Source organism: Etheostoma cragini, chromosome 20, assembly GCF_013103735.1.
Source record: "Etheostoma cragini isolate CJK2018 chromosome 20, CSU_Ecrag_1.0, whole genome shotgun sequence".
NCBI classification, from domain to species: domain Eukaryota; kingdom Metazoa; phylum Chordata; class Actinopteri; order Perciformes; family Percidae; genus Etheostoma; species Etheostoma cragini.
Window position 1 is genome coordinate 1,386,292 of NC_048426.1, and position 24,767 is coordinate 1,411,058.

Sequence of the window (24,767 nt, forward strand, 5' to 3'; positions counted from 1 at the left end):
CTTAGCAAGATGGTAAAAATCAAGAACTCATTATTGCATACAGGCCGTTTGCTTTGGTACAGTGAGCGCACAAAGGCCAATGCTATGTACTCTACTATTATAGTAGCAGTACTATATGCACGATAGTACGATCGGTCAGTATCAATTTACCCGAGACAAACGTAGGGCCACATGACCAAAAGATGAATTAGTAAGCATGTTACACTGCTGACCCCATATTGAATGACAGCCATCAAATCTCTAGATATTGTAGCAGGGTTCCCACACATTTACAACTTCTAAATCTCCCACGTATTTACCAAGCTTTTACTTTGAAATGCTCGGCTTGTTAGATATAATTATAATTTTAGTGGGTCTTATACAACCCAAATATGCGACTGTACAAATGACAGCACCGGTTCTCCTCCCAAACACATTTTTGGTTATAGATTTTCAAAACCTGTGTAGGAACCCTGATGAGAGGAAGACATGCATACACCATTAGTGTGACACACAAACAAATGAGTAGTTACATACTGTAACTAAACTAATACAAAGCCTTATCACTTATCTTGAAAGGCTCTTAAACCTCATGTTTACCCAAACAGAGAATTTAATCTAAGTTTTCCCAGATTATTTCCCCCCTTTACCTACCCAAAAGCAGTGACCCAAAAGATTAAAACAAAACAAGTTCACACCTATAAAAAATACAACAACAAATTAACATTTTGACCAAAATGACGAAATTTGTGATCCACACCTGGCTGCAGTGACCTGGTTTCTCACTCTTCACTAGCAGCATAATGAATAGAACACAGTGGTTTAAGGTTAAGTTTCTGTTGGTATGATTCAATGGGTTTCTCGACGACCCCGGCTGTTTCATAACTACAACACTTTGCTGCAGGGACTGAAGTTTGCTTTATTGCACTTTTATTAGATTCACTTTAGGAGTCTTAAAATAAAGCACTGGGATGGTGTTTAGCTATGTGATTAATGGCATCATTCATCAGATGTCTGCAGCCAACAGGCGGCCCAATGTTTACAGCCCTGTGGCCAAGCGCTTTCACTGCTGCAGCGTGGCACAAAGACAAGATAACAGGTGGGCCATGGATTGGGTGACAACGATTCTTGAGAAACCCCACCAGGGAGCCCACCAGAATCAAACGGCTATCCATGCCTGTCCAGAAATAGAGGCATTAATTTGCCAACTGTGATAAACAGAAATGCACAAGCTGTAGGAGTGTGCAGTTGGAAATTCCCTTCAATTGTGAAAGTCCCATAGCTTGCAGGCTTAGTGGGGCGTAATAACACTGATTTAAAGATGGAGTCTTGTGTTGCGTTATGTTGCAGATTTGTCTGCAGTTGTGAGCAACCCTTATCTCTTGACCAACTTGTCTTAATTCGAATTAACACAAGTGACCGCATCAATTTGTCAAATTTCATTTGATAAATATCCCTAACTCGCCAAAGTGCTAACTCTACAGTTATTGGTGTTGCAGGTGGAAGTAAGGCATACAGCCATGCCACGTGTAACTGGTTTGGATGGGTGATGTCATTTTTTTAAAAGCTCATTTGCAAACAAATTAGGAAACAAAGTGACATAGATCATAGACAATGAATGGACTTCTAGCAGCAGTGTCTGCAGATGCATGCGGTGTGACCACACATTGACCATTCTAGTGGAGTGTTTCGTACATAGCCCCGGAGCCCTCCCTGTCCCTCCCACAGTGGTTCCCCTTAGAGTTAAATAAGACAGATGGAGGCAGTGGGCATACAGACAGATTCAATCACGGATCAAACAGGTCAGGCGACCCCTGCAGCTCCAGCTGACTGTTGAAATTCTCGACCTCTCTGTTGGCCTTGGCAAGGTACTCTTTGATAAAATCTTCCATGTCTGTGGTAACAGCAATGTAAGGGCAACAGCTGCACAATCACCACGACAACAGTAAATATAGATGCAAGCAGACATGCACAATGATTTATGATCACTGCTCTCAAAAAAGTGATATTTTTTCACAATTTCAACATTTTCTATGATTTATCAAACAGAGCTGGATTTCTATTAACTAAACTGACTAACATCAAACTGTGTCAACACCAGGTATGTTTTTGTTAAACAGCTGATTTAAGTTCACTTGTTTCTTTCTTTTCTTTAGCCTTTGAAATATGAAAATCCTCCAGTATTCCAAGCCTGAGTGACAACTTAAATGTACAGTAGTTGAGGTTTGACAATAGTCACCACTATCAAACGTATTCTCGCCAAAGGGTTCGTGGGATTTTGTATGTAAACAATTTGCATGATATCACTGTCACTGGTTACATGACAGTTAAGTACAGGCACCAAAAGGTATCTGAGAAACGGCAAGCGGTCGCCTTATGAAGCGTACTTGACAGTTAAGTTTAGACACCAAAATGACTAGTTAAAATTAGAAAGAAATTTGTGGTTTGGGTGAAAGTCCTGTGTCATCCACCACTACGCTGTTTTCTTATACTGGGTGCGCGGTCATACTTACTACAGGCACACTGCCTTACAGAAAATATTAATGTGGGGCTTACAATAATAAATACGTGCAATTATTTCAAATTACAGTGCACAACTTTTTCAGCTATACGTATTAGGAGTTTATGAAGCCTGGAAAAGGATACAGGGATGGAAGTTCATTTTTTCTCCAAAGATGTCAACATATTGATGACCGTTGTAGAAGAAGCCTGGTGGTAGTGGGTTCAGGTGCCTGGTCATCTAAACAACAACATATAATATCAAATTAATTGAGTCAAAGTTTTTGACAAAACAGACAAACAAACAAACCTTTTGCTATTCCTGTGGCATTCATTGACAATACAACTAAAATTAGCCTGTGGAGGTTTCTTGTAAACAAAAATAATTATGCCTACATTCATGCTAAAATTTCTTTTAGCCACCAAGCATGAAACCAGCAGCTGGGAAGTGCATATGTGCATTGCGTGCATGCTAGTAATTCATTATAGGTCCAAACAAAGCAGGTGCACGCTTATAAAATCATTACCCATAGTCAAGCTTTAATGCAGTTTGGTCCACACAAAACCCACTGGTAAAAATAAAACCATATTATAATAATAAATATAAACACACTCACATGTATGCTCTTGATCTCTTGTGGCGATAAAGTACTTTTAGTCTTCTTAGGCTTCTTTGTCTGCTTCTGTAAACACCAGACAGAAACAACAGTCTTTCTTTTATAGTACTTAACTGATGTTACCAATCGGCATAGAACTATACATGAGTCTAAGTGTGTATTGCCGTTAAAAACAGCAAGCATTTAAAGGTCTACCTGCTTGGCACACAGCCGCAGCCAGTCCTTCAGTCCATCCTCAGTGAGTCCGACACCATCGAAGTTTAGGAAGCAGGGCGTGGTGGTGTCTTTGGGGCCCGGGGCCAGAGGAACAATGCTTAGGCTCCCACTCACTGTGTTGTAGCTCACCTCCATCAGCTGGTCTGAGCCTGGAGGTTCCAGAGATGGGCAACTCACATCCAAGTCGTAAATACAGTCCACGCCTTGTGTAACACCTGCTTAGGATTGGGCATCGTTTTGATTGTAAGACATTCTAATTCCAATTCCAATTCTTCCTTTCAATTCCGGTTCTTATCAATGCTTGGTTCTGATTCTTTGAGGTGTGGAGTTGAAATACTTCACATGCTTGTATCACCAAAACTTGCACGTGTTAAATTTGGAACTGAAGATCAAAACTATTCCAATAAAGAAACGTTTCAATTGGAATCATGATTTTTACGATTCCAAGGTGGAACTGGTTCTCGATGCCCAATCCTACACCTGCTACAGTTCAGCAGCTCAATATGGAAACAAGAGCATGCTGTCGGAGGGGTGTTAATGTTTTAACAGCTATACAACCTCTCTGTTCCCAAAATGGCTCACAGAACTTACGTGAGTGGTAAAAAGATAAAACATGTCATACACGTCCTAACTTAGAATACAATACAACAATGTACTGAATGTGCAACAGCTAAATACTAAAAAATTAAATAAAGTAAAAATAACTAAATATAAAGTGATGTAAATGATACACTAACCTAAAGAAAGTGATTGGTATACACACTTGACATCAAGGGAATGCGAGTATTAGGATAAGAATGGTACTCTACAGTCTCCACATTCGTTCCATTCTGCTGTACCTTCCCAGGCTCTTTACTAAATATCTGCACATTCTCTGCACTCTCTCCTCATGCAACAACTCTATACAGGTCTCCAAATGAACAAAAAGAGTGAGAAAGAACTATGTGGAGGAAACCAAACCAGTGGACTATGAGCGGAATTCTAAAAACCAGACACCAGAGAAACAACTGAGCAATAATCCTACCGTCAGGAGCTTCTCGCCTGCCTTGAGGGCAACCCTTTTCTAATAATTCCCAAAACTGGGAAATGCAAATGCAGGTTAAGTATTTACTATGGAAAATAAGTCACATTTGTTTAGTAATGCTGAACAAAAGCAAGTTCTCTGGAATTCAAAATCTGATCTGAAAACTTCAAAAAGTTAGCAGAAGTGGCATTGTATTTTTAAAGACAAAAATAAAATGAAAATGTGTTATTCCTACCAGAAAATCGGACTTTTCCCCAAACATTGTACACATTTCCTCGGAAGGGGCTTGGCCTTAGTGATGACTTCAATGCTACAGAAACATGATGAGTTTTAGCAGTTAGAATTGTGAAATACATTTTTGGGTTTACAATATATATTTTCTGAAAAGCAACACTGGCAGCAGGATGTCATGAGTGGATCCTTTGGGCTCACAGACTGCTTCACAGCAACAGCGCACAATTACTTTGAGACCTCCGTTGTCTCCATATTTGGAGGCAAAGGCGGCTTATGTAATAATCATCAAACCTTGCCAGCTCATATCTGGAAATTCTGTCACATGTGAGAGTCAAAAAGGGGGTGGGGGGGGGGGAGGAGTATTCCTTTTGGTCTCACCTTTACAGCGGGTGACAAATAGAGGCCTCTCTAGGGGCCGCTTGAAAGCCACATGCTGCTGGTTGAGCACCAGAGACCCAGAACCGGAACAGAACCGCCCTTTGCACCTGAAACACAGAACACATGCACATTACACAAATGGTGAGAAAGTTAAAACTAGAGCAAGCCAAATGTTTGTGCTACATTTTGTCTTTGGCTGGAAAGTTGTTTACTCTACCAGCTGCCCACAGAAAAAAGGCCAGTGTTTATGTGTTTTTGCTGGTAAAACAGTTTAGTACTTGTGAGAAGCCTTTCAAAAACACTCACATACACACAAAATAAAGCTAAATCCAAAAGAGCAGACTAGCCATTTATCCCGTGTATGATCTGAGAGGAGGATTTAGCAGAGGTTCATATTAGGCTGACCACCGAGGTATGAAGGCTGAATGGACCTAGTCCAAAGGGAAGGATACCACCTCTGTGTACATGGCAACTGCATGGCCAACAGCTTGAGCCTGTGCTGCCAGCAGGCAGCTGGTGATAAAACACAAGATGCCCTGAGGGGATTTACAGCAATCGGGAGCCGATACCCCCTCCACTGTAGACGAGTGGCAATTGCACTGCAGGGAGGGAGGCAAGGCAGGACTGAGGAACGCTGAGGCAGGAGTCAACGCCAGTCTGTTGCTCAGCGGCTAAAAGGTTGAGTGTGTACCCAGGGGGACGCACGGGGTCACGACAGGTAGAGAGGGACACATGGTGATAGCTTACCATCCAGGGTAGAGGACATAACGCGCTCTCAGCATCTGTGGCTCATTGAAGCTGCTATCAGATAATATCAAATTCACATCTTCATTCCTAATTGAAAGAAAATAGAATTATATGCAACACTTAACCTGTACAAATACAGTACATGCAGAAACGTATGCAAATACGACATGAACAAAATATCCTTTATCCATAATAAGCTTTTAATTACAAAAATGAATGAAAATATTCTTTAAGCACAGAATACATTAGGAAATGTTCACAACACATTACTGTTCAAACTGAGCCATGCTCAGACCCAACAGATTTAGACATTGATTAATAATGTGGAATAAAATCTAGCCTATAGACTGAATATTTTAGGCAATGATAAAAGCAGTTCAATGACTGTTTGCGGCATTGATCATGCTTCTGTGGGTGCCTACCTAGTGACAGCTCCTTTCTCTGCCAGTATGAAGGCTGCGGTGGGGTTGGCAGAGCGTACCAACTGATGAACATGCTGCATAAGAGGCTGCTTCTGCTCTGCTCTCAGCCCAGTGAACACCACCGTGCTCACAACACCTGACATTCAACAGCAGCAAAAAGGTATTGTGAATTCTGAGAGAAACTGGCTCACTTTCTAGAAAAAACAAAATCACATATGTGTACAGCAGAAATACTATTTCACACTAGGAAAAATTGGGATTTTTCTGGTTGCGGCCATAAAGAAGGCAAGCATGATGGCTGTAATGTAACTTCAGAATCCAAGATGGAATGGGAACTCTGTGTTCTTAAACATCAAGTGACAGTTGGGGCAATGAGGTGCTGAACCGGTTGTTGGCCGGCCTTGTTGGTTTGGTTGGATTAAGAAAAGGTTTTTGAGTGGCAAGTTGAGTTTCAAAGACCTTTCAGATGGTTTTCTCCACAAGACTGAAGTTATTTGCATGTAATATTACTGTCAATGTGACTGAATTACCAACAGAGCAGGAGGTTCTCAAATAGCACTTGAGCATTAAAAACTTGAAAAAAATATCCCTTATAAAGTACATTAAGAACAGATAAAAAAAATTGCGATTAATAGCGAGTTAATTAGGACACTTGTGCCACCGAGTTTCTCTATTCTTTGGGCTGCTAACGGGTCCAGCTGTGCGTACATGTTAGAGCATGAAGCCATGACAAAACATAGGTATTTCACGTATTGGGGAATGGTCTGTGAGAGCTGTGTGGAGGCAATCCCAGTCCACTGTTTTTTTTCCTCAGTATTTCAAGTACAGCCCCTTTGAACTTTATTTACAACCTTCAACAACAAAATTGTCTGTAGTGCTATAATAGTGATGGTGAACAACTGATTTACCACCATCACTGAGTTTAGAATAGCAAACCTCTAAATGTAATTTATTTAGAACTTTCACATTAAAACACAATCAACTATATGTTTGCGAAATATGTTGACAATAAGTTACAATTTTGCATTTCTAAGCAGTCAAAGATTGAAATCCTGCTGAAGGGTGCATGGCACCACAACTCTGCTACTTTATAAGTTTGCTACTCAACTGTGACAATGAGTGTTATTTTTGTCTTACAAGTACAACTTCTCCTCTGACTTTGTTTGACAAAAACGCACATTTCTTGACCATTAATGATTATATTGTAAATCCCATCTTTATTGTACTGCATGACATATGGTAAGTTTGGAATGGCAATGATGAACGGCTTCCAAAAGAGCATTCACATAAAAAAAATAAAAAAAATATCCTGTGACATTTCCTAACTATTCCGTTTAAGAAGTTTATCCTTATATGTATTTACATGGCAGAAGACTGGAGGGCAGAACAACGCGACGGACAGAAAGACGGACAGACGGACGGACAGACAGACCAGATAGGACTTACCTTGGCTGCACTGCTCCAACAGCTTAGGAATTGCAAACCTGCAGTGACAGACAAGGTACAGAATAAGTTAATTTAAATTTACTGTATTCAGGGTGAGAGGACTGACTGTCATCCATCAGTCAAATGCAAATTTAGTTTGACTGAAATGGTCAATGCATCATTGTGGATAGATTATGTTATAAATAGAGTTTTGGGTTCCTAAGTGACACACATAAAAGCTTTGTTTTAATTTATGTCTTATCCACAATATCATCTATAACAAAAATGATATTAATTTATAATGGGCGCTTGCCAAAGCTGTGCAGTAATAAACAGGATTATTCCATGTTCTGGCCTCAGGATGGCGATCCAGTTATTAATCGTAAGGCATTTCTCATAGGGTGACATCATGACTGTGACTGGCAACTGACCAATGTGAAAATCAATGTGTGAAATCTTGAAAAAAATGTATCCTGAGTTCTCAAATCGATTACTGTTATATCACTTTCTAAACAACTCTTCTGAGCCAAGTCCCCCTCCAGCCACCACAGACCCTTCCCTACAGCTCTTAGTGAGCCTGTAGGCTTGGGGATCAACAATTTCAAAAGGCATTTATCTTTCCTGTCCTGATGTAATGAACTGTCTACATTCATCACAAAGAAGGGCTCATGACTGACTGATGAGCTTCACTGAGGAGAGGGGGTGGTGGTCACACATGTGGACCTGGGGGATTAAAGGGCTATGCTGAGGGGGTTGACAGGCAGGTCAGGCCTAAGCTGGGCTAACCACACCCAATTAGCGCCATAGTGGGGGTCCACACAATCTTTGGGAACGGAGAGTGATAGGGGGGCTTGTTGAAGATGCCTCACATGGAAAAGTCAGTGCTAACCACATTGCCAACTAAGCCTCTTATTATACATTTTCCACTGCTGAGCCAAGTAGGACTCCAGACTCATCACATTATGATGACAGCACAGGATACAGAACAGGTTTTAGATGTATTAATGGTAAATTACAATTAAATCTCCACTTGCTAGAAATCACCTCATTGGGAGTTTCACTGGGGGAGTTTCCAGGTAGATTTTTTCTTCCTGCATATAGGCTCTAGTATTTCTGAATTTGACTATGCAGATTCAAATTGTTATACTTCAACTAGTTACCAGGGCATTTGTTATAACACCCACTCGCTTTTTAATTGAAATTCTGGCAAAGAAAGACAGCAGCAGTATTTTTTTATCAACCAGACCCTCTAGACTGACTTCATCTGTATCTGTAAGTATCTCTGGCCAATGCAGCTAGGCTGTCTAGTGGAAAACAGCCTATTACCCTGAGTGGTATGTCATATTGTGTGGAGCAGCTCACTCAATCTTTGACAGTGAGAAACACTGTAAGCTACATCTAAAGCCTGTAACAAAAGGAGAGTGAGATTAAATGTAGGACTGATCCTCTCTGTAAAAAAGCACCCAGCCTTGAGTTTCAATAGCTAAAAGTGTCATGAAACCTTGTCCTGGAAAACCTCTGGTGCTTCAACAATTTATCAACATCCGATCCCTGTCTGTCATCATCTGGACTGTCCATATGTTCATTGAAGGCATAACTGAGTGAAAACCTCAACTAGAGTTTGAAGTTATGTTACTGGTGTGTTTTAGCTTGTTTAGCCTTTTTAACTTCAAATACAAGCTATTTTTTGTGAAAATGTATAGCATACGGACAGATACCGGAACAGCAGATTGTGTTGATTGCAGTGGCACATATCCATTTAGCAGCCAACGATTGTTTTATTTTTACTTTGACAAGATATTTATCTACTGAAATTTCACCTGTGCTCCATACAGGAGGCGAGGGGGTCCACACAAGCAGTGACAGCGCCAATGGTGAAACATGCTTGGACAACTGGGTTAGGGTGGAAAAGCACAGCCTGGACCACATCCAGAACATCTGTGTATCTGTCCAAATAGTAACATTTACAAATGAATAAGTCAACATCGCACACTGACAAACAACAGTAAATTAAATAAGTATTTTCTTTCAAACATTTTTCTTCAAACACTGTTATTGTTAGGTTTGAATACCGCAACATATTCTGAAGACTAATGAGGTACAGATGCTAAGATTTTTTGTCAGTATATAGGATATTAAATAATAAATGTCAGACAACATTTTTAAGCTCTACTAGAGCAACTGAAGTCTTGAATTATTTCAGTACCAAGCTGATTGGGCGGCTCTCTTACCCAGGTGAGAGAATCAGCAGACGGGGTTTGCCTCCCGGGTCTCTCTGGCTCTCCATGAAGCTGGACAAATACTGCTGCAGGTGAGAGGCTGAGAAGCTGCCGCAGCTGTCAGGATCAGGCTCATACACCACCCACCTATAGATCAAGAGTAAATGTACCGGTTTTGTTTGCGTTGTTATTCTCATTACTATGAAATAGCTATAAAACATGTAAAAGAAACAACAACAAATGGAACAAAAACAAAAAATTAAACCAAAGAAACCTTGTCGGATGAACATCTCTCTCACCTTCCATGTTCCTTATTCAACTGGACCAGGAAGTTGCACAGTCTCTTCTTATGGCTTCCCGGTAGTCCAGTGATGATGGTAATGACAACCTTTTCGCACACAAAAAAGACCACATCGGATTTCAATTGTATCTGAAAGACTCCTTTGCAGGAAGCTGAAATGTTATTTTTGTATACATGTTTACAAATGAGGAGTATCCACTGCACCTTAGTTAATATGCTCACCTTGTCTCCCTGACTGCTAACTGGATTCCCCAGCTCTGCAGATGGGAAGAGCACCCCCAGGTGGTCATACAGAATGGGCTCCTGACTGATACTACTCAGGGCAAAGTGCTGAAGAAACCTGGCACAGACCAGAACCAAACAATTAGCAAGCAGAAATGATGTCACCACTCACAGGGACAAATACATAAAAGAGATATTTTGGGATCGATAATGCATATGCATTACCTTTAATTTGACAGCTAACACTTCAAATTTTCCACTGTGGTCAGAAAGCACAGGGGAGACACTTTGTTTCTCTCAATATGACTCTAGAGCTGCCCCTCTCACTTTCTCCCTCGCTCTACCACACAATCCCCACACACACACACACACACGACGACTCAACGCACACACCAACGCATTAATACATGAAGTACAAACTTCACGCCACTTACGTAGGCTACGGGGAAACCATAAATCAAGCTTTTCTTGTATTTCTTTCAGTTTTTGCAGTATTCATTTCTATAAAGTGTTCTCTTCTAGAATCAAGCGCTTATAAATAACACTGATATTGCAAAATTTTGCATAAAAAAGCAACAATTATTTATGAGCATGTTTGCTAGGGCTATTTTGGGTTAAAACAGTTGGACGTCTAATTATACCAGGTGACAGATTTGGGAAGACCAAGAAGCCAACCATCCTTGCGTGTGGTGGTCTTGGTTTTAGCTCTAATGGCCAAAAAAAGAATATATGTGCACTGTTTATTGTGGGCGAGATAATGAAGCTTCATTATCTTATAAATTTTCATTCTGCATGAAAGCCCTCTGAAATGTCACCAGTGGTGAATACACTACATCAAGAAACACAGGCTTTGATGCTATTTTTGGGAAGACACACTCACGATGAAGCAATACCTAGCATTGGGTTTTATTACTTGTTGGGTCTAACTGTGAAGCGGTCTACTGAGTGACTTGAGAGTATACTAACATGTCCTGCTCTGGCAGCTGGCAGTATGAAGTCTTTAGGCTGCCCCTGCGTTTGGCCACGGGCGGCTCCTGACTGTCATGCAGCTTCTGCAGTTTGGTGTGCCTGAGAGAAAAATGAAGTCATTACAATTTCTTTGTTATGATTCAATGGATAGACCTTACATACCTACCTTAGGAATCACAAACTTAACAGCTGATAAGAAAGAGGCTTGATGAAACATATTCAAATGTTTTTTTTCACTTTTGCTAAATCTAATTAGGAAAATTCATTTAGTCAGAATTCATCAAAAATGTATGCATATTTGGTTTTATTTGTTTTTAATTGATTTTATTGGATCAAATTAGAATTCTAATGGAATCTAGCATACAGACAACCGATCTTAAGTTATAAGGAGAATACAGTTTTCCTACATGTGTTTCTGGTTGCAGGTCAGGTGCTTCTGGTCCATCATTTGCAGAGTGAGTCCAGATTTAGAGTTTTTCCATACTGACAACACCTGCAGAGAGATAAGGTTCATATAACTCAAGCTGTATCGTTAATGAGCTTAAAGTGATGAAGAAGTTATATAATAATGGATAATCCATTAATGAACACAAAAACCAATCATGAGCTAAATTATATTTCATTCAGAAATCATCAGTCAAAAAAATGCATTACTGTGTAGAATTTTGTCTTAGCAAAATCTAAAAGACCATCTGATAAACTGCTATAAACACTAGGGCTGGGACGCTTTTGTCAATTCTTACTATGCTTAGCACTGCTTTAAATAAATCCTTAGATTAATTCTACAAAGGCACAATGTAAAGAGTGAATCATCTATCACAGGGGTGTCAAACTCAGTTTTGTTAAGGGCCACACTAGAAAATGGACCACATAAAAGGGCCAAACATGTACAGCTTATTGCTTTAATGTATTATTACATGTCTCATATAGTCCATCACTTACAATTGGTCAACAAAAATGTTAAAGAAAATATCAATAAAAATCAGAATAGGCTTTAAAAAGTAAAAAAACAACAACAAATAACCCAAAAAGCGCCATAAAGTGTCAAAAATGTTGAAAAAGTGCCCAAAAAATTACAAATACTACTTAAATAGTACTTAAATTTATATTGGGACCAGATCAAAATTCGCAAGGAGCTAGATTTGGGATCTATCAGATGCCCCATGTTTACCTCTTCAGACTCGAACCCTGTCAGAGTCCCTGGCTAAAGACCGTACCTTGGAGTAGAAGGCCCTGTGGCTCTTTGACCTGGGCTGGAGAGCAAAAACCAGACAATGGTCGGCGCTGTGGAGAGGGAACGGAAGGTGTGGGAGCACGCTGCTCTCATACTCCACAAACAGAGATGCCACAGCACTGGAGTCCTGTTAATAAGAATAAGAAGACACAGAAATCATGTGAAAGTTGGAACCTGAAATTTAATTGCACATGGATTCATATTATATGTTTTACTGCATATGTATATGGAAGCAAGTAATGAACTGACTTTTATGTGACAACAAAATAGATCTTGGGTGGAAAATAGGGGTAAACGATTATTCGTTTTTAAATCAAAATTGCAATTTAAAAAGAAGCAATTATTTAACCGTAAAGACCGTGATTTATTGAATGTGAAATAGTTCATTGAATGTCTGTTAAACATTTGGTTTAAGATTTTTTATTATATTTACTGTTTTTTTTTTATTTCATGTGTCATGAGTGTAAATATTACCGGATCATAGAACTTGATGGTGCTGATGTGATCCTTGGACAGGGTAAAGGTTCCATGTTGAGAATGAATAAACAGGAGTCCCTCAGAGAAGAAAATTATTTTTCCTAGGATCAAAATTTAAAAATATAACATATAAATGATGCAACTCATTGTCACATAAGGAATAACAATGGGCAGAATTCATTATCTTGTTTATGTCACAATCAAACAGAAATGAATACGGTGAATCAATGCAATAGAGTTTTAACCATAGCCTTATTCACAGGGTGGTGTAAAGTTAAAATTGACAATTGATTTCAGGCTACCTTGAACATCTAAGAATCAAAGATTACACAGCAGCATAGTAACTTACTAGTTACTGCATATAAACATCAACTACATGGCAGAAATGTTATTGTTAATGGAGAATGTCACCTTCTTCAGGTGTGGAAAGCTGGCTGCTGGAGAACACATATGCAGCATCTGCTACAGTCAGAGCAGTTCCCAAACATGTGCCTTCCTCGTTCTGTTTAAAACACATAATCTGAGTGATGATGTCACATGCACATACATAAACATGTATTTGTACACTGAAGCAGACACATGATGCTTCTGAACGTACCTTAGCAAGATGTTGGGCTTGCTCAGATTGCTTGACATCAGCTTCCATCTAAAAGCAACATGACCACAAGACTTTTGACAACATGCTTTTTGGATAGAAGAAGACTGAAAATGTACATTTTGGGAAACCTAAACTGTAAAGAATCTATCTACAACTGAATCTGAAACTGATTATTAGCCCCACACATACCAGCCAGCAGGCATATCGAGGCACAGTTGTAGTCAGGATGGTGTAGCAGCTGTCCGAGGACACAGTGCCATCTGCAGGAGAGGAAACACACTTGTTCAAAGTGGAGCACAAACAACAAAGCCAAACAATTAAAAACAAGGAAGATAAATGAGGAATATGGTCTTCAGAGCAGGAAATAGGCTATTTTTAGACCAGCGCTCTGTTGTTTTAAAATTACTTTTGCCATTTTCTGTTAACAGTGAAATGTGGATTTGTCCCGCTTATTATGTCAATCACAATTCTTTTATGGACTCAATTGGCAATTCTAATTAGACTTAATCAAATCAACATTGTACCTTTCTGTTGAATGTTGATGATGGACTCCAAGAAGGACTCAGAGAATACCACAGAGCCCAGGTTGCCTCTATCCCACTGCAGGTCTGGGATGTCACGGACAGTCATTGAGGCCTTTGAAACAAAAGTCGAATCAATCCAGATAAAATAAAAAAATAAAATTTCATTTGAAGTCATAAAGTCACTTAATCCGTTATAGCCTTCTCTTACTTACTGTTTTAACTGCATAACGGCTTTCTTCATCAGTCAGAGGAATGATTCTGAAATCAAAAATAAAAGAGGCTCTTAAGATCTGAAATCACATTTTTACAAAAGAAAGTAAAAAAAAAAAAGCATAAGTTTAGTATGTTTTTTTCCTTTTCAAATAAGACAATTACATTTTCAAGGAGCTGTGTCAGAAAATACAAATTTTTGCAAATGTTCAATAAGGACTTGTTAACACTTACCTTCCTTGCATATTCACCGCTTGAATGGTGAATTCACATTTGGACCTGAGGAGAAAAAAAAAAAAACTCAAACCTCAAATAATACATACAAAACATTTCATACTTGGCTGAAAGTCTCACACAGAGGTGAACAGAAATCAAAATCAATCTGTACCTGAGAGAACTGCGGTATGGACTTAAATTCATTGAGTCCAAAGCCATGAGAAAGGTGTTCTCTGCTACATCCTTAGCCTGCAATAATAAACACGCTTTTATGAATCCGAGGACTATACTACGATTTATTACTGTTACCTAACAACCGCGTTCCCGCATAATGTGGGACATGACGGTGGTTGTCAACTTGTTTAATCAACCCAGGGTTTCCCAAACTAGCAAAAAGTGGGTTCAAATAAAAGGGGCGGTGTTGGCACAGCATGACCAATTGCAAACATGGACAAGTCTACCAGAGTTGCAATATTGTAGAACAAGATCTGATCATAATTACTTTTGTGCATTCCATTCATTTTGGTTGCTGTAGCCTATTCTTTCAGTTACAACCCTGGCAGTGGTAAGCAATCATGGCAGCAAATAAAAAATAAATGTAACAACAAAATTTAAACCAATTGTTTCATTTGCAACATACAGCTCAAGAAGTCGACAAAAATACGTAATTTCCTCTGCTGAAAATCTTATAAAGATACCCATTAGGGAATGTCAAGGGGTGTTATCGGTCTCTAAATGTTTGAACTTTACAGAGGGCACCTCTCACTATCCACGTACCGAGCACCACCGGATCTTAAAAGAACGGTGACGCCGTTATAAAATTGAGCACCGATTGGTTGGTAGGGGGTGCTTTCATACCAGTTGATCTCTAAACTCGAGTTACCCTGGTAACAAGTGCCTACCGTCGTGATACACAAAACCCTGGGTTGAACCTGAAGTTACGTTGGTAACCCAGACCTTGCTTTATGGTTTAGGCCTCTGTCATTTTAAAGTACATGCTGAAAGATAAATGGTAAAATATGTGGCGTTTTTTTTCTTACCTTGGTAGCGCTGGAGGTACAGGAGAAGCATTTGATTCCTGAAAGGACTGCTTGAACAGCAGCTGAATATATTTGTGACAAAAGCCTATAAACAAAACAGTAAACATACTCTTTAATTCAGACATTCTTAACATTTAACAATGGCCAGCCACTAGCCTTCAGGGAAAAAATATTGATTAATAGAGCCAAAATTAAATCACTTACAAGACTTCCGTTTTCTTTTGCTCTGTGTTTGGATTTCCTGTGGTTGAAATACAGCCAGAGTAAATAAATGATATGCTAACAATGTAAATAAAAGGCTTCACATATTACACTTAACCCCAGGAAAGCCCTTTCAGGACACTGCATTTGACTTCACGCAAAGTAACATTTCACACTAACAATTCTGACAGAGGGTTAGTTATGATAGCTTGAACCCCTGGGTTAATAAATTATGCTTTAAAGAAATTTAACTAATAATATTACAAATGTGCAATTGATCAATATTAAATTATCAAAGTAACCAACAGTAATCCTCACCAAGGTATGGAGTGTGGGTGGTCTCAAAGAAGTAGGTTCGAGAGCAGGCTAGAGGTCCTTTGGGAGCCACACACTGCAGAATCTAATGGACAAAAAGAGTGTTTTCTTTGTTAGTTGGCATGTTCGCAAATGACACAGGAAACATAGCAGTGTTTTCCTAGTTTTGTGGAAGATTAAGTGAGCGTATTTGGCAAGGGGCTTAGGCATCATTCCTCAAGAAAATGTTATTAAATAAAAAAATTTAAATAAAATAAAAGCAATTTCCCCATATATTCAGTCTCTTTTTGTGGTCACGCTGTGTCTCTTTTTGGTTGTTGTTGTTGGGGTTGTTTTGTGTCTCTTTTTGGTCATGGTTTTTGGTTTTCTTGGGTCTCTGTGACCATGTGGTGTCTCTCTGTAGTCAGTGGCGTCTCTTTTTCACATCATTTTGGACCATTATTATTTATCTGTTACCTTTTATTATCTGTGTCTAAAACTAGAGCAGATAAATAAAACACATTTGAAAACTTGCTAAAGAAGTCCAACTTCAAGCCATTAGAGCTGTGAAAAGTCTTTTAGATACATTCTTTAGGCTTAGATGCTGCCCAAAACGGCTTAGTGCTGCACCTTAACCTTATGCCAGGGAAAAACCATGCGTTGAATCAGTGATCATGTTTCCTGAGATGTTTAAGATGATTTCTCAACACTGTTCTGAAACAACACCGGTTGTCCCAAATTACTTCACAGGGAGGTGCTGCAGGCCAGTTTTCCTCTTTAACTTCGAAAACGTGTGTTTAAACACACAAAATAGACGTATACATTAATACCAATTGAAATGCTGAAACGTTTTTACAGTGGCAGGTCTGACAGGTGCCAAGCCATTTATATGGACCCATGCAAGTAGTTTCATGTTTTTTTTTACCATGTGTCTGGCTGCAGAACCCAGAGGTCCTGTGTTGCGGACTTGATGACTTTCTGAGGGAAAGTTGAACAAATAACTCTCCAAATCCACTGAGGACGAATGCTTCCCAAACAACACAAAGGGCTGCTGACTTTTACTGAAATAAAAGAACATTTGATTACACAATAGTTTTATTTCCGTTCTACAAACCACAAGTCTACAGAGGAACATAATATTAGTATTAAGACACTGTTGAAGAACACTAAGAAGAATACCTTCTATTTGTGATGTTGCTTGAGATCAGTCCATGAGAGTAATATGTACGGAATGCCTATGGATTGATGAGAATACACTTAATGCAGACAGTAAACTCAGCTGAATACTAGGACTCATTGTACTCATGTAAGCACACATGAACTTAATCTCCTTCCAGTCACTTTTGCCGTCAACTCCACCTAGTTTTTGTAGGAACATACATAATCGTACCTCGCCTGACTGTGCTTCAGATAGCTCCAAGATGGACAGATGGTTCTCCAGGTCCATGCTGGAGAAAAAGCCACTCCACTGCTTCTCAAAAAAAACCAAGTCCTAAAATACAACAAACAATACCAACATACATTAAGAGTAAATCAAACTGAATGGTTACCTTAACACCTTCACTTCACATATTAAATATAACTAACTATTGGTCAGCCCGGAAATATTATTGTCACCTGAGACTGACTAAAACACATAATTATTAAAATCAATTCATTTTACTTCAACTGCTTTTACCAATGCGGACATTTTTATGGTAACTAGACATGATTTTCCTTGATATATTAATGTAAACAAAAAAAATTGTTATTGCTTGACGATAAATTTCTTGAAATTTTAGAATAAAGTCCAGAAGTCTGGTTAAATTCAACAACTGTGAAAATTGTCTCTTTCTTTTATTTAAAAAAACAACAACACATTAAGTGTGTTGCAACACACCAAAATGAAAAACTAAAAAACAATATAAAGTGTAACAAACAATATGTATATGTGTCATTGACAAATAAGGTTTCTAAATGTGTAACAACTTAAAATGGAGATTTTGAGTGTTAGGTGTTACCAATGAGATTACGTGGTTTATGCAATCATTTATCACAGCTTTTTTTCATCTTTTTCAACTTTGTCACCGAAAAAAGTCATATGGTTTAACCATGAGTACATTTCAAATTATTAATTTGAGGATAATTATTCATAAACAAACAAACCTGACTTGTGTTGCGATAATATACATTGTGTAACATGAAAGAAATATGAAATAGCATTATCACTGATCTCATAAATGTAATAATTTCATATGACTACTATTACCTAACCTTCAACATATTCGAGTAGAAAATTGCATAGGGAAATAAAAAATGGGGAAATATTTAAATAAATAGCCTAATCTGCTATTTTTATCATTGTAGTTTTTTTTGTTATTAATAACAATATTATTACATATGAATATTTACTAAATCGATTTCACCGAATGACCCAGACTGATTACACCGAGCGACATTCTATTATTTAAGACAATTCACAGACAAAATTGCTACAAAAAGCACATTTATTATTGATATAAATAATCTAAGAAGTACTTTAAACATTACATTTCATTGTTATTGGAATTTACATATTTACATAAAACATGTATTGTTCATGATATTAAAGTAATTAACACATTAAAGCATTTGGTTTTTGTTTAAATTGTTAAATGATGAGCTGCACATTCATGGGGGCCATCCAGTCTCTGGAGTATCTGATTGTTTATATAATATTAAATGTAAAAAATTATTAGTAATAATCCTACTGATAATAATGGTTAAACAAATTTACCTTTTTACACTTCAACATCTTCAAAATACCTTAATATGTGGCAAATTATAATTTTATGTTATTATTATTGTTATTTTGGACAAAATAACGACATCATTGACCCATATATATGTGTGTGTATAACACAATAATAAGTATTTACACACACACACACCATTATGTTTTCATAGATTCATAGCAAGATAACAAATATACTTTCATTTGAAACACCTGCCAGATGAAAAAAGAGGCGGAGTCTTACCTCTGTGAGGAGATTATCCAGGGACACTGGGTCAAGTCTGTTGTAAACCTGCCACAGCTTCTCACTCATGTCCATTAGCTGGGAAAGCAGGAATATATAAAACAAGTTGAAACAAGAAGTGTAGGACCACAAGCACAATAAAGTGCTACAAATACTTTTTATATGAAAAGTCTTTCAACTTTTGCAACACTTCCGAGCTTAAGAAATGGTTTAGGTGTTTTGTTTTTGCTTGAAGTTACCTTGTATTTCATTGTAAAAAAGCTTCCTCCACCGATGCCTTCCAGGGCAAAAGCTTGAATCAGGGGCCACTTTTCCATCATAAACATATCAAACCTCTGGATGTGTCCTAAAAGTAACAGGAGAGCAAGTACATGAACAATAACTTGTGTTGTTGTTGTAATTATATCCTATTTTAAAAGTATTTAAAAGCTGTTAAGAAGGTGAAACTACTTTATATTTCAGCTTAATGTGATGTAATGTCAAGTTTGTGAATGAATCTCTTTAACATATGTGTGGTGAATGAATGTAGAAATGTACCCTGGGAGCTGTAAGGTACTCCAATACGATAGCAGTCCTGCACCATTGTAACGAAACTGGAAATTTTGAATTCCTCTGCTGCTTCCTCATCTTCATACTGTGTGTGGAGATGGGAAAAATACATGAGCAGACGACTTGGAAAAGGACTCAATCTCAGGATGGAATGAATTACAAACACTTCTACAAATAGCCATATTTAAAAGTTTCAGCAGTGGCAATCATTGCCTTAAAAGGTCTATACACCTGTGGACACAATGCAGGTAGAGAGGTAACAACTAGAAAACCCCATGTAATTAGGAAAAGTGAATGTGCTGCTTTCACTGGGCAGCCTGTAGATAAGGTGTAACGTTTAAGCACACAGGTCTAATAGGAAAGTGTCTGAATAAAATTAACAGTAACCTGCAAGCGAGGGTTCAAATGTAAATGTTTGTCATCCACCAGCCAAATGGCTAGTGAATGATTAAATTTGACCAGCCACTCAATCAATAACCATTGTTTTCTTTGGCTGGTGGTAAGTGAAGCAAATCAACCAGACACATTCATATTTCACCAGCATTTGGCTCAAAGATGCGGCTTATTTTTAACCATGCCTACAAGGGCTAAAATCATAGCCAGGTGGATACATTAACATGCCTACATGCTCTTGATAAAGTACATGACTACAGGAACTATAATAAAAAGAAATGATAAGCCTGTTAAGGGAGTGAGAGGGCTTTTGTACCTCCGCCTTTGTCATGCAGTAAAGATGCAAGTTCCTCCAGTGGGACACGTAGGGCAACAGGTAATTGTAGTTCATTGGGTTGCAGTACAGATGAACACACTCTGCCTTGATCAACAGGATTACATCTGGAAAGCAGACAAGCATTGTGTCAGAAAGAATAGATAACCAACTAGCTAAAGCAGCCACAAAATATGATAACACTGTAAACTGGACCCACCGTCCAGGATTTCTTCAGGAAATTCCTCAAGGACATGTTCCAGATTCAGCTGATTTCTTCCATATAGTCCATAGAACAGATACTTCGCCAGCTCAGTGCACCCCTCATTGTATCTGCTGTCAATTCCTAAAATACACAAAACAAGAATTCCCATATGTCCTAAAAAAGTATATCCTCGAGCCTGAACAGTTGGCAATGCAGTTAACCATGCCAGAAAAAGATATAAAGGTTACAGATATAAAACAAAAAAACTTGCAACTCAACATACCAAGAGAGCACAGGATGCCATCAGGAGTGACAGTGCCACCTTCACGAAGCAGAGCCTGAACCTGACACAGGCGACAGCAACTGAAAAATGTCACAATAAAAAGAATTTATTTATATACAGTTTATAGCTAGTAATGGCTTCATAGTTACTAACATTAGCTAATTTTAGGTGAATGTTGAGTCAAATGGTTTAACGTTAATTTACGTCACTACTAACGTAGTTAGCTAACTAGCCGCTTGACTGAGTGATGTGCATGGAATTTCTAACGCTAGGAATGGCACCGTCAACGTTAGCTAGCGTTAAATTAATGTGTAGCATAGCCTCCAGCTGCTTAATAATGACAATGTAACCTTTCTGGGTACAACCATTGCTAACGTTAGCTAGAATTACTGTCGGTTAACTAGCTAACTTTAGCTAACTGACGTAAACCGTCGACGAATAACGGCTTGCACTAACGTTTGCTAGGTTAGCTTGACAGCTTCACTGAGGCGTTTTCTCTACACGATTTGATATTAACATTACCTGACAGCTGGGTTGATTCCCGATAATTTCCCGTTAACTCTCCTTATACCGGCCATTGTAATTGTGGTTACGTTACACACAATTTACGTTTCAAACCGAACAACGTTAATGTTATGTATTTTCAGGCTGAATAGCTGGCTACATCTTCTTCATCACCCTGGAGAATGTCCACACAAGATAGCATAGCAACGGAGCAAACCATTTGATATTTAGGGGCGTTTAGAGTATCAATATAACACTTGAGGCGAATAGGAAAAGTATTAGCACAAATTATTATAATTTCCTAAAAAAGTGCTTTATGTAGCACTATATTTTGTATTTTCTAAATTAAACGTTTAATAACAACAACAAATCTACAAACAATTTACCAGACGGTTTCCCCCATTTTAAGTTGTCGGACTGCCTTGTTTTTGACCGTTTTGATAGCGGCAGTCACCCGCGCTCAGCATCACAGGGAGATGGTGCAATCCCTCAGTAATCTCAGCTATTGTGTATCTAGGGGAAATCCTTCATATAGGCTACTGTAGCTATGTTTATACCAATATTGCAATCAATGAATTATTAATTTCATGTATTTACTTTATGGCTTCTTAATAAGAAGATAAAGAAAGCAATTGAGGTGCTAATTCATCAGAAAGATTATAATTTTTTTGTGAGAAATTTACAATTGTACTGGACGTTGGCTCACATTTAATCTTGGATGTCACTCATATTTCTAGTATTTGATGTATGTCTGCAGTGATGCTGATTCAGCAACAATGCCGACAAGGAACAATTGCAGGATGCATCTCAGACATGCTTTAATATGCAGTGGGCAGCATCTTAATAGAGTCAGGTAGGAAAAGAAAACTAAATCAGGCCAATTGATTAGGAGTTTCCAAATTCTCGTATTGGTTCAGTTTAAAAATGTTCACCTCAAATATGACTTTTGAAACACTGGCCTATTAAAGATGTACTCACATTGTGGGAAAGCAAGACCCAAGGGTACACAGTTGTACTTCACGTGGTAGAATAGCAAGGTAGTGGTCGGCCTACGGAGTTATTTCATAGAACTCATGATGTGAAGAATGAGGAAGATGCACTGGACAAGTATCTTGTTAATTCAGGGTTGTGCTGTGGAATGCACTTCCTCGAAATCAAAACTTTGGGTCACAAATGAAATGTTGCATTCAGGAAGCATCTTCTTTTTGATCCAGTTTCAGGTGTTCAATCATTCTTTTTCACATACAGTGCATTTGCGTTTTCCTACACATTCAATGCAATTTTAATTAACAATACAAGGGCGATATTTGCATGTGTTATTTGAAATAACACATGCAGTTGGGTTGCATATTATTAGAAAAACTAATAGCCACTATTAAAAAAACATGGTAATATTGATTATAACTGCGCTCAATATTAATCACAATTCATTGACAAGTCATTACTACTATTACAATGGTCCTATTTGAAGGCTCTGCAAAGGGATAGCTTATGGGAAACCTCTCAAGTTAACCTTTAGTTCTCTGGGATCTAATCTTGTGTGCGACTTGACAGTGGATGGTCGCTTGGTCAGCTTGCTTTTAAACCACAACATGACATGCTGGGCAATAGATGGCTGCTTTAAGTCTTGCACGGATGGAATCAGTAAATTTCTGCTCCTGAGCCAAGGTGGACGTTACACACAGAGGGAAAGAAGATTGGTAGATATACTGCAGGAACACTTTGGAGGGGGTCATCTCTCTGGAAGATGGAAAGCTTGTTGGCACACTGGATGATGCCCTCCTGGAGTTGATAAAAAATGTGCAATGGAAGATACTGCCCTATCTCATCATCTGCAGCGATGGACAAGCTGCTTGCTCTCGAGACGGTGGACCACATGCTGGCTGAAAACGATGGGACCGGCTACACGGAGCCATGCTGAACCATGTGAAGCTCATAAAACGAGCACAGAAGACTCAGCCGTGAAGATGCTGAAACAGAAGGTGTGAGAGGTCAAGGGAAGAGAAGAGCCAAAGAGATGGAGCAGCTGAGGGGGAAACACGCTGAGGAAAGAAAGAAGGAGGCAGCAGAAAGAAAGCATTATGAGACAGAGAGAGAGAGAGAGAGAGAGAGAGCCTGGCGGAGGCTGAGATAATCCACAGAGCCACAATGCAGCTGCAGACAAAGAGAGATGATGGTAAGACTTGTGTTTCAGAGACACTAGAAAAAACATTATTTAGAAAAGTATCCACTTGACATTAAAGTTCAGTTTTATGATGCATCTCTCCCACTAGGGGGTAATACAGTCACACATTAATATGTGCAGACATCACCACACTTCACCTACAGCATCTAATATTCAGTATGACACATGCAGTACAAAACGGTCCGAAAAATATTCATGCATAACACCAACATGACAAATGACAGATTTAATTTCATGAATACCATAAAAAGGCTTAAGTGGTAACCAGAAATGGGTTTACAATTTCAATTTCGAAGTTTTAATGTCATGTGCACAGTAAGGAAAACACGTTTCCCTGTACAATGGAATTCGTCCTTGGCCGTCCACAGAATGCCAAACAATATCATATCTACAATATATACAAAATAACACAATATTAAAGCCAGTGGGTATTCTTATTTTCTACCTTTTGTTAAAATATTAAAAGTTCTAATCTTTAATCTTTCTAAAAAAATGAGTCTAGTCCAGAACCCCCTCAGCCCACCTTGTTTTATAAGAGAAAGGAGTTGTTTGCAGCAGGAAGGCCGTTTGTTTTGGTGGACACCTCCAAGATGTGGGACGAGGACCGAACTGGTCTGGTCAAGGACTGCTTGGCCTTGTCCTTTCCTGGACCCCATGTTTTTGCAGAGCACGCCATGGGGCTCCTGGTTTCACTCCGACGGCAGCCAGCACAGGGTTTCAGAGGATCAACGACTACGTGACCACACAACCCTTCAGGATCTCACCCGGGAGAGTGGGAGCCGGTATTGTGAGCTGAACGTCACTTAATCCCAGAATGCTCTGGGCTATCTTCAGGTACTCAGGGATCCACTATCTGGTAGCTTCACACGGAGGAGGATGGAAGAGGTTTTCTGTGCAGTAGCTGCATGGGAGTAAGAAAGTGATTGGGGAGTGAAAGGAGGGGGCTTTGGAGGACAACTACTTATTAAGAGATCCTTGATTTCTATATATACGCAGGCGGGGGGTTGTCAGGGGTCTTTAACGGTTTTTAAGCCAAGGACTCCTTAATTGAAGGAGCGATGGAGCAAAACCCCCTACTACATATATTGTGTACAATTAAGTTGCATGGTAAGCCTTCATACATACCTTTAGAACACGAAGCTATAAAAATAACCTTATAATATAAATCATCTTCTAATGTTAGACACACATGTGGCTCAGTAAATCCTTAGGATATACTGTAATTGTGGAGAGCTACCTTACCATGTCATCATTGGGGATTTTTATTTGCTAATAATATGTTGGATTCATGTT

At 38.8% G+C, this 24,767-nt stretch overlaps 1 protein-coding gene across 1 annotated transcript; it reads right to left on the reverse strand.

Annotated features, from left to right (window-relative positions):
- Window positions 1-531: 531 nt before the first annotated feature.
- c20h20orf194 (chromosome 20 C20orf194 homolog) lies at window positions 532-21,544 on the reverse strand. The gene is made up of 37 exons (XM_034857842.1): window positions 21,308-21,544; window positions 20,786-20,865; window positions 20,518-20,643; window positions 20,301-20,425; window positions 19,580-19,676; window positions 19,282-19,388; window positions 19,043-19,120; window positions 17,437-17,538; window positions 17,226-17,281; window positions 16,972-17,107; window positions 16,071-16,152; window positions 15,756-15,792; window positions 15,552-15,636; window positions 14,684-14,760; window positions 14,530-14,574; window positions 14,298-14,343; window positions 14,086-14,197; window positions 13,751-13,821; window positions 13,562-13,609; window positions 13,375-13,465; window positions 12,961-13,064; window positions 12,470-12,613; window positions 11,660-11,745; window positions 11,250-11,351; window positions 10,284-10,401; window positions 10,060-10,148; window positions 9,773-9,907; window positions 9,362-9,487; window positions 7,563-7,600; window positions 6,117-6,252; window positions 5,695-5,781; window positions 4,948-5,054; window positions 4,571-4,645; window positions 3,291-3,460; window positions 3,096-3,161; window positions 2,626-2,719; window positions 532-1,873 (listed from the first exon to the last, which is right to left on the reverse strand). Exons 1-37 carry the CDS (start codon window positions 21,361-21,363, stop codon window positions 1,767-1,769), a joined length of 3,441 nt encoding a protein of 1,146 aa, XP_034713733.1. The 5' UTR covers window positions 21,364-21,544; the 3' UTR covers window positions 532-1,766.
- Window positions 21,545-24,767: the final 3,223 nt, after the last annotated feature.

Coding starts and splice junctions, on each gene's coding strand:
- c20h20orf194 (XM_034857842.1), bottom strand. CDS start 21,363: ATGGCCGGTATAAGGAGAGTTAACGGGAAATTATCGGGAATCAACCCA. Junction 5,782..6,116: donor GAGAAAGGAGCTGTCACTAG/GTAGGCACCCAC, acceptor TCTTTCAATTAG/GAATGAAGATGTGAATTTGA. Junction 4,646..4,947: donor ATTTGTCACCCGCTGTAAAG/GTGAGACCAAAA, acceptor ATGTTTCTGTAG/CATTGAAGTCATCACTAAGG.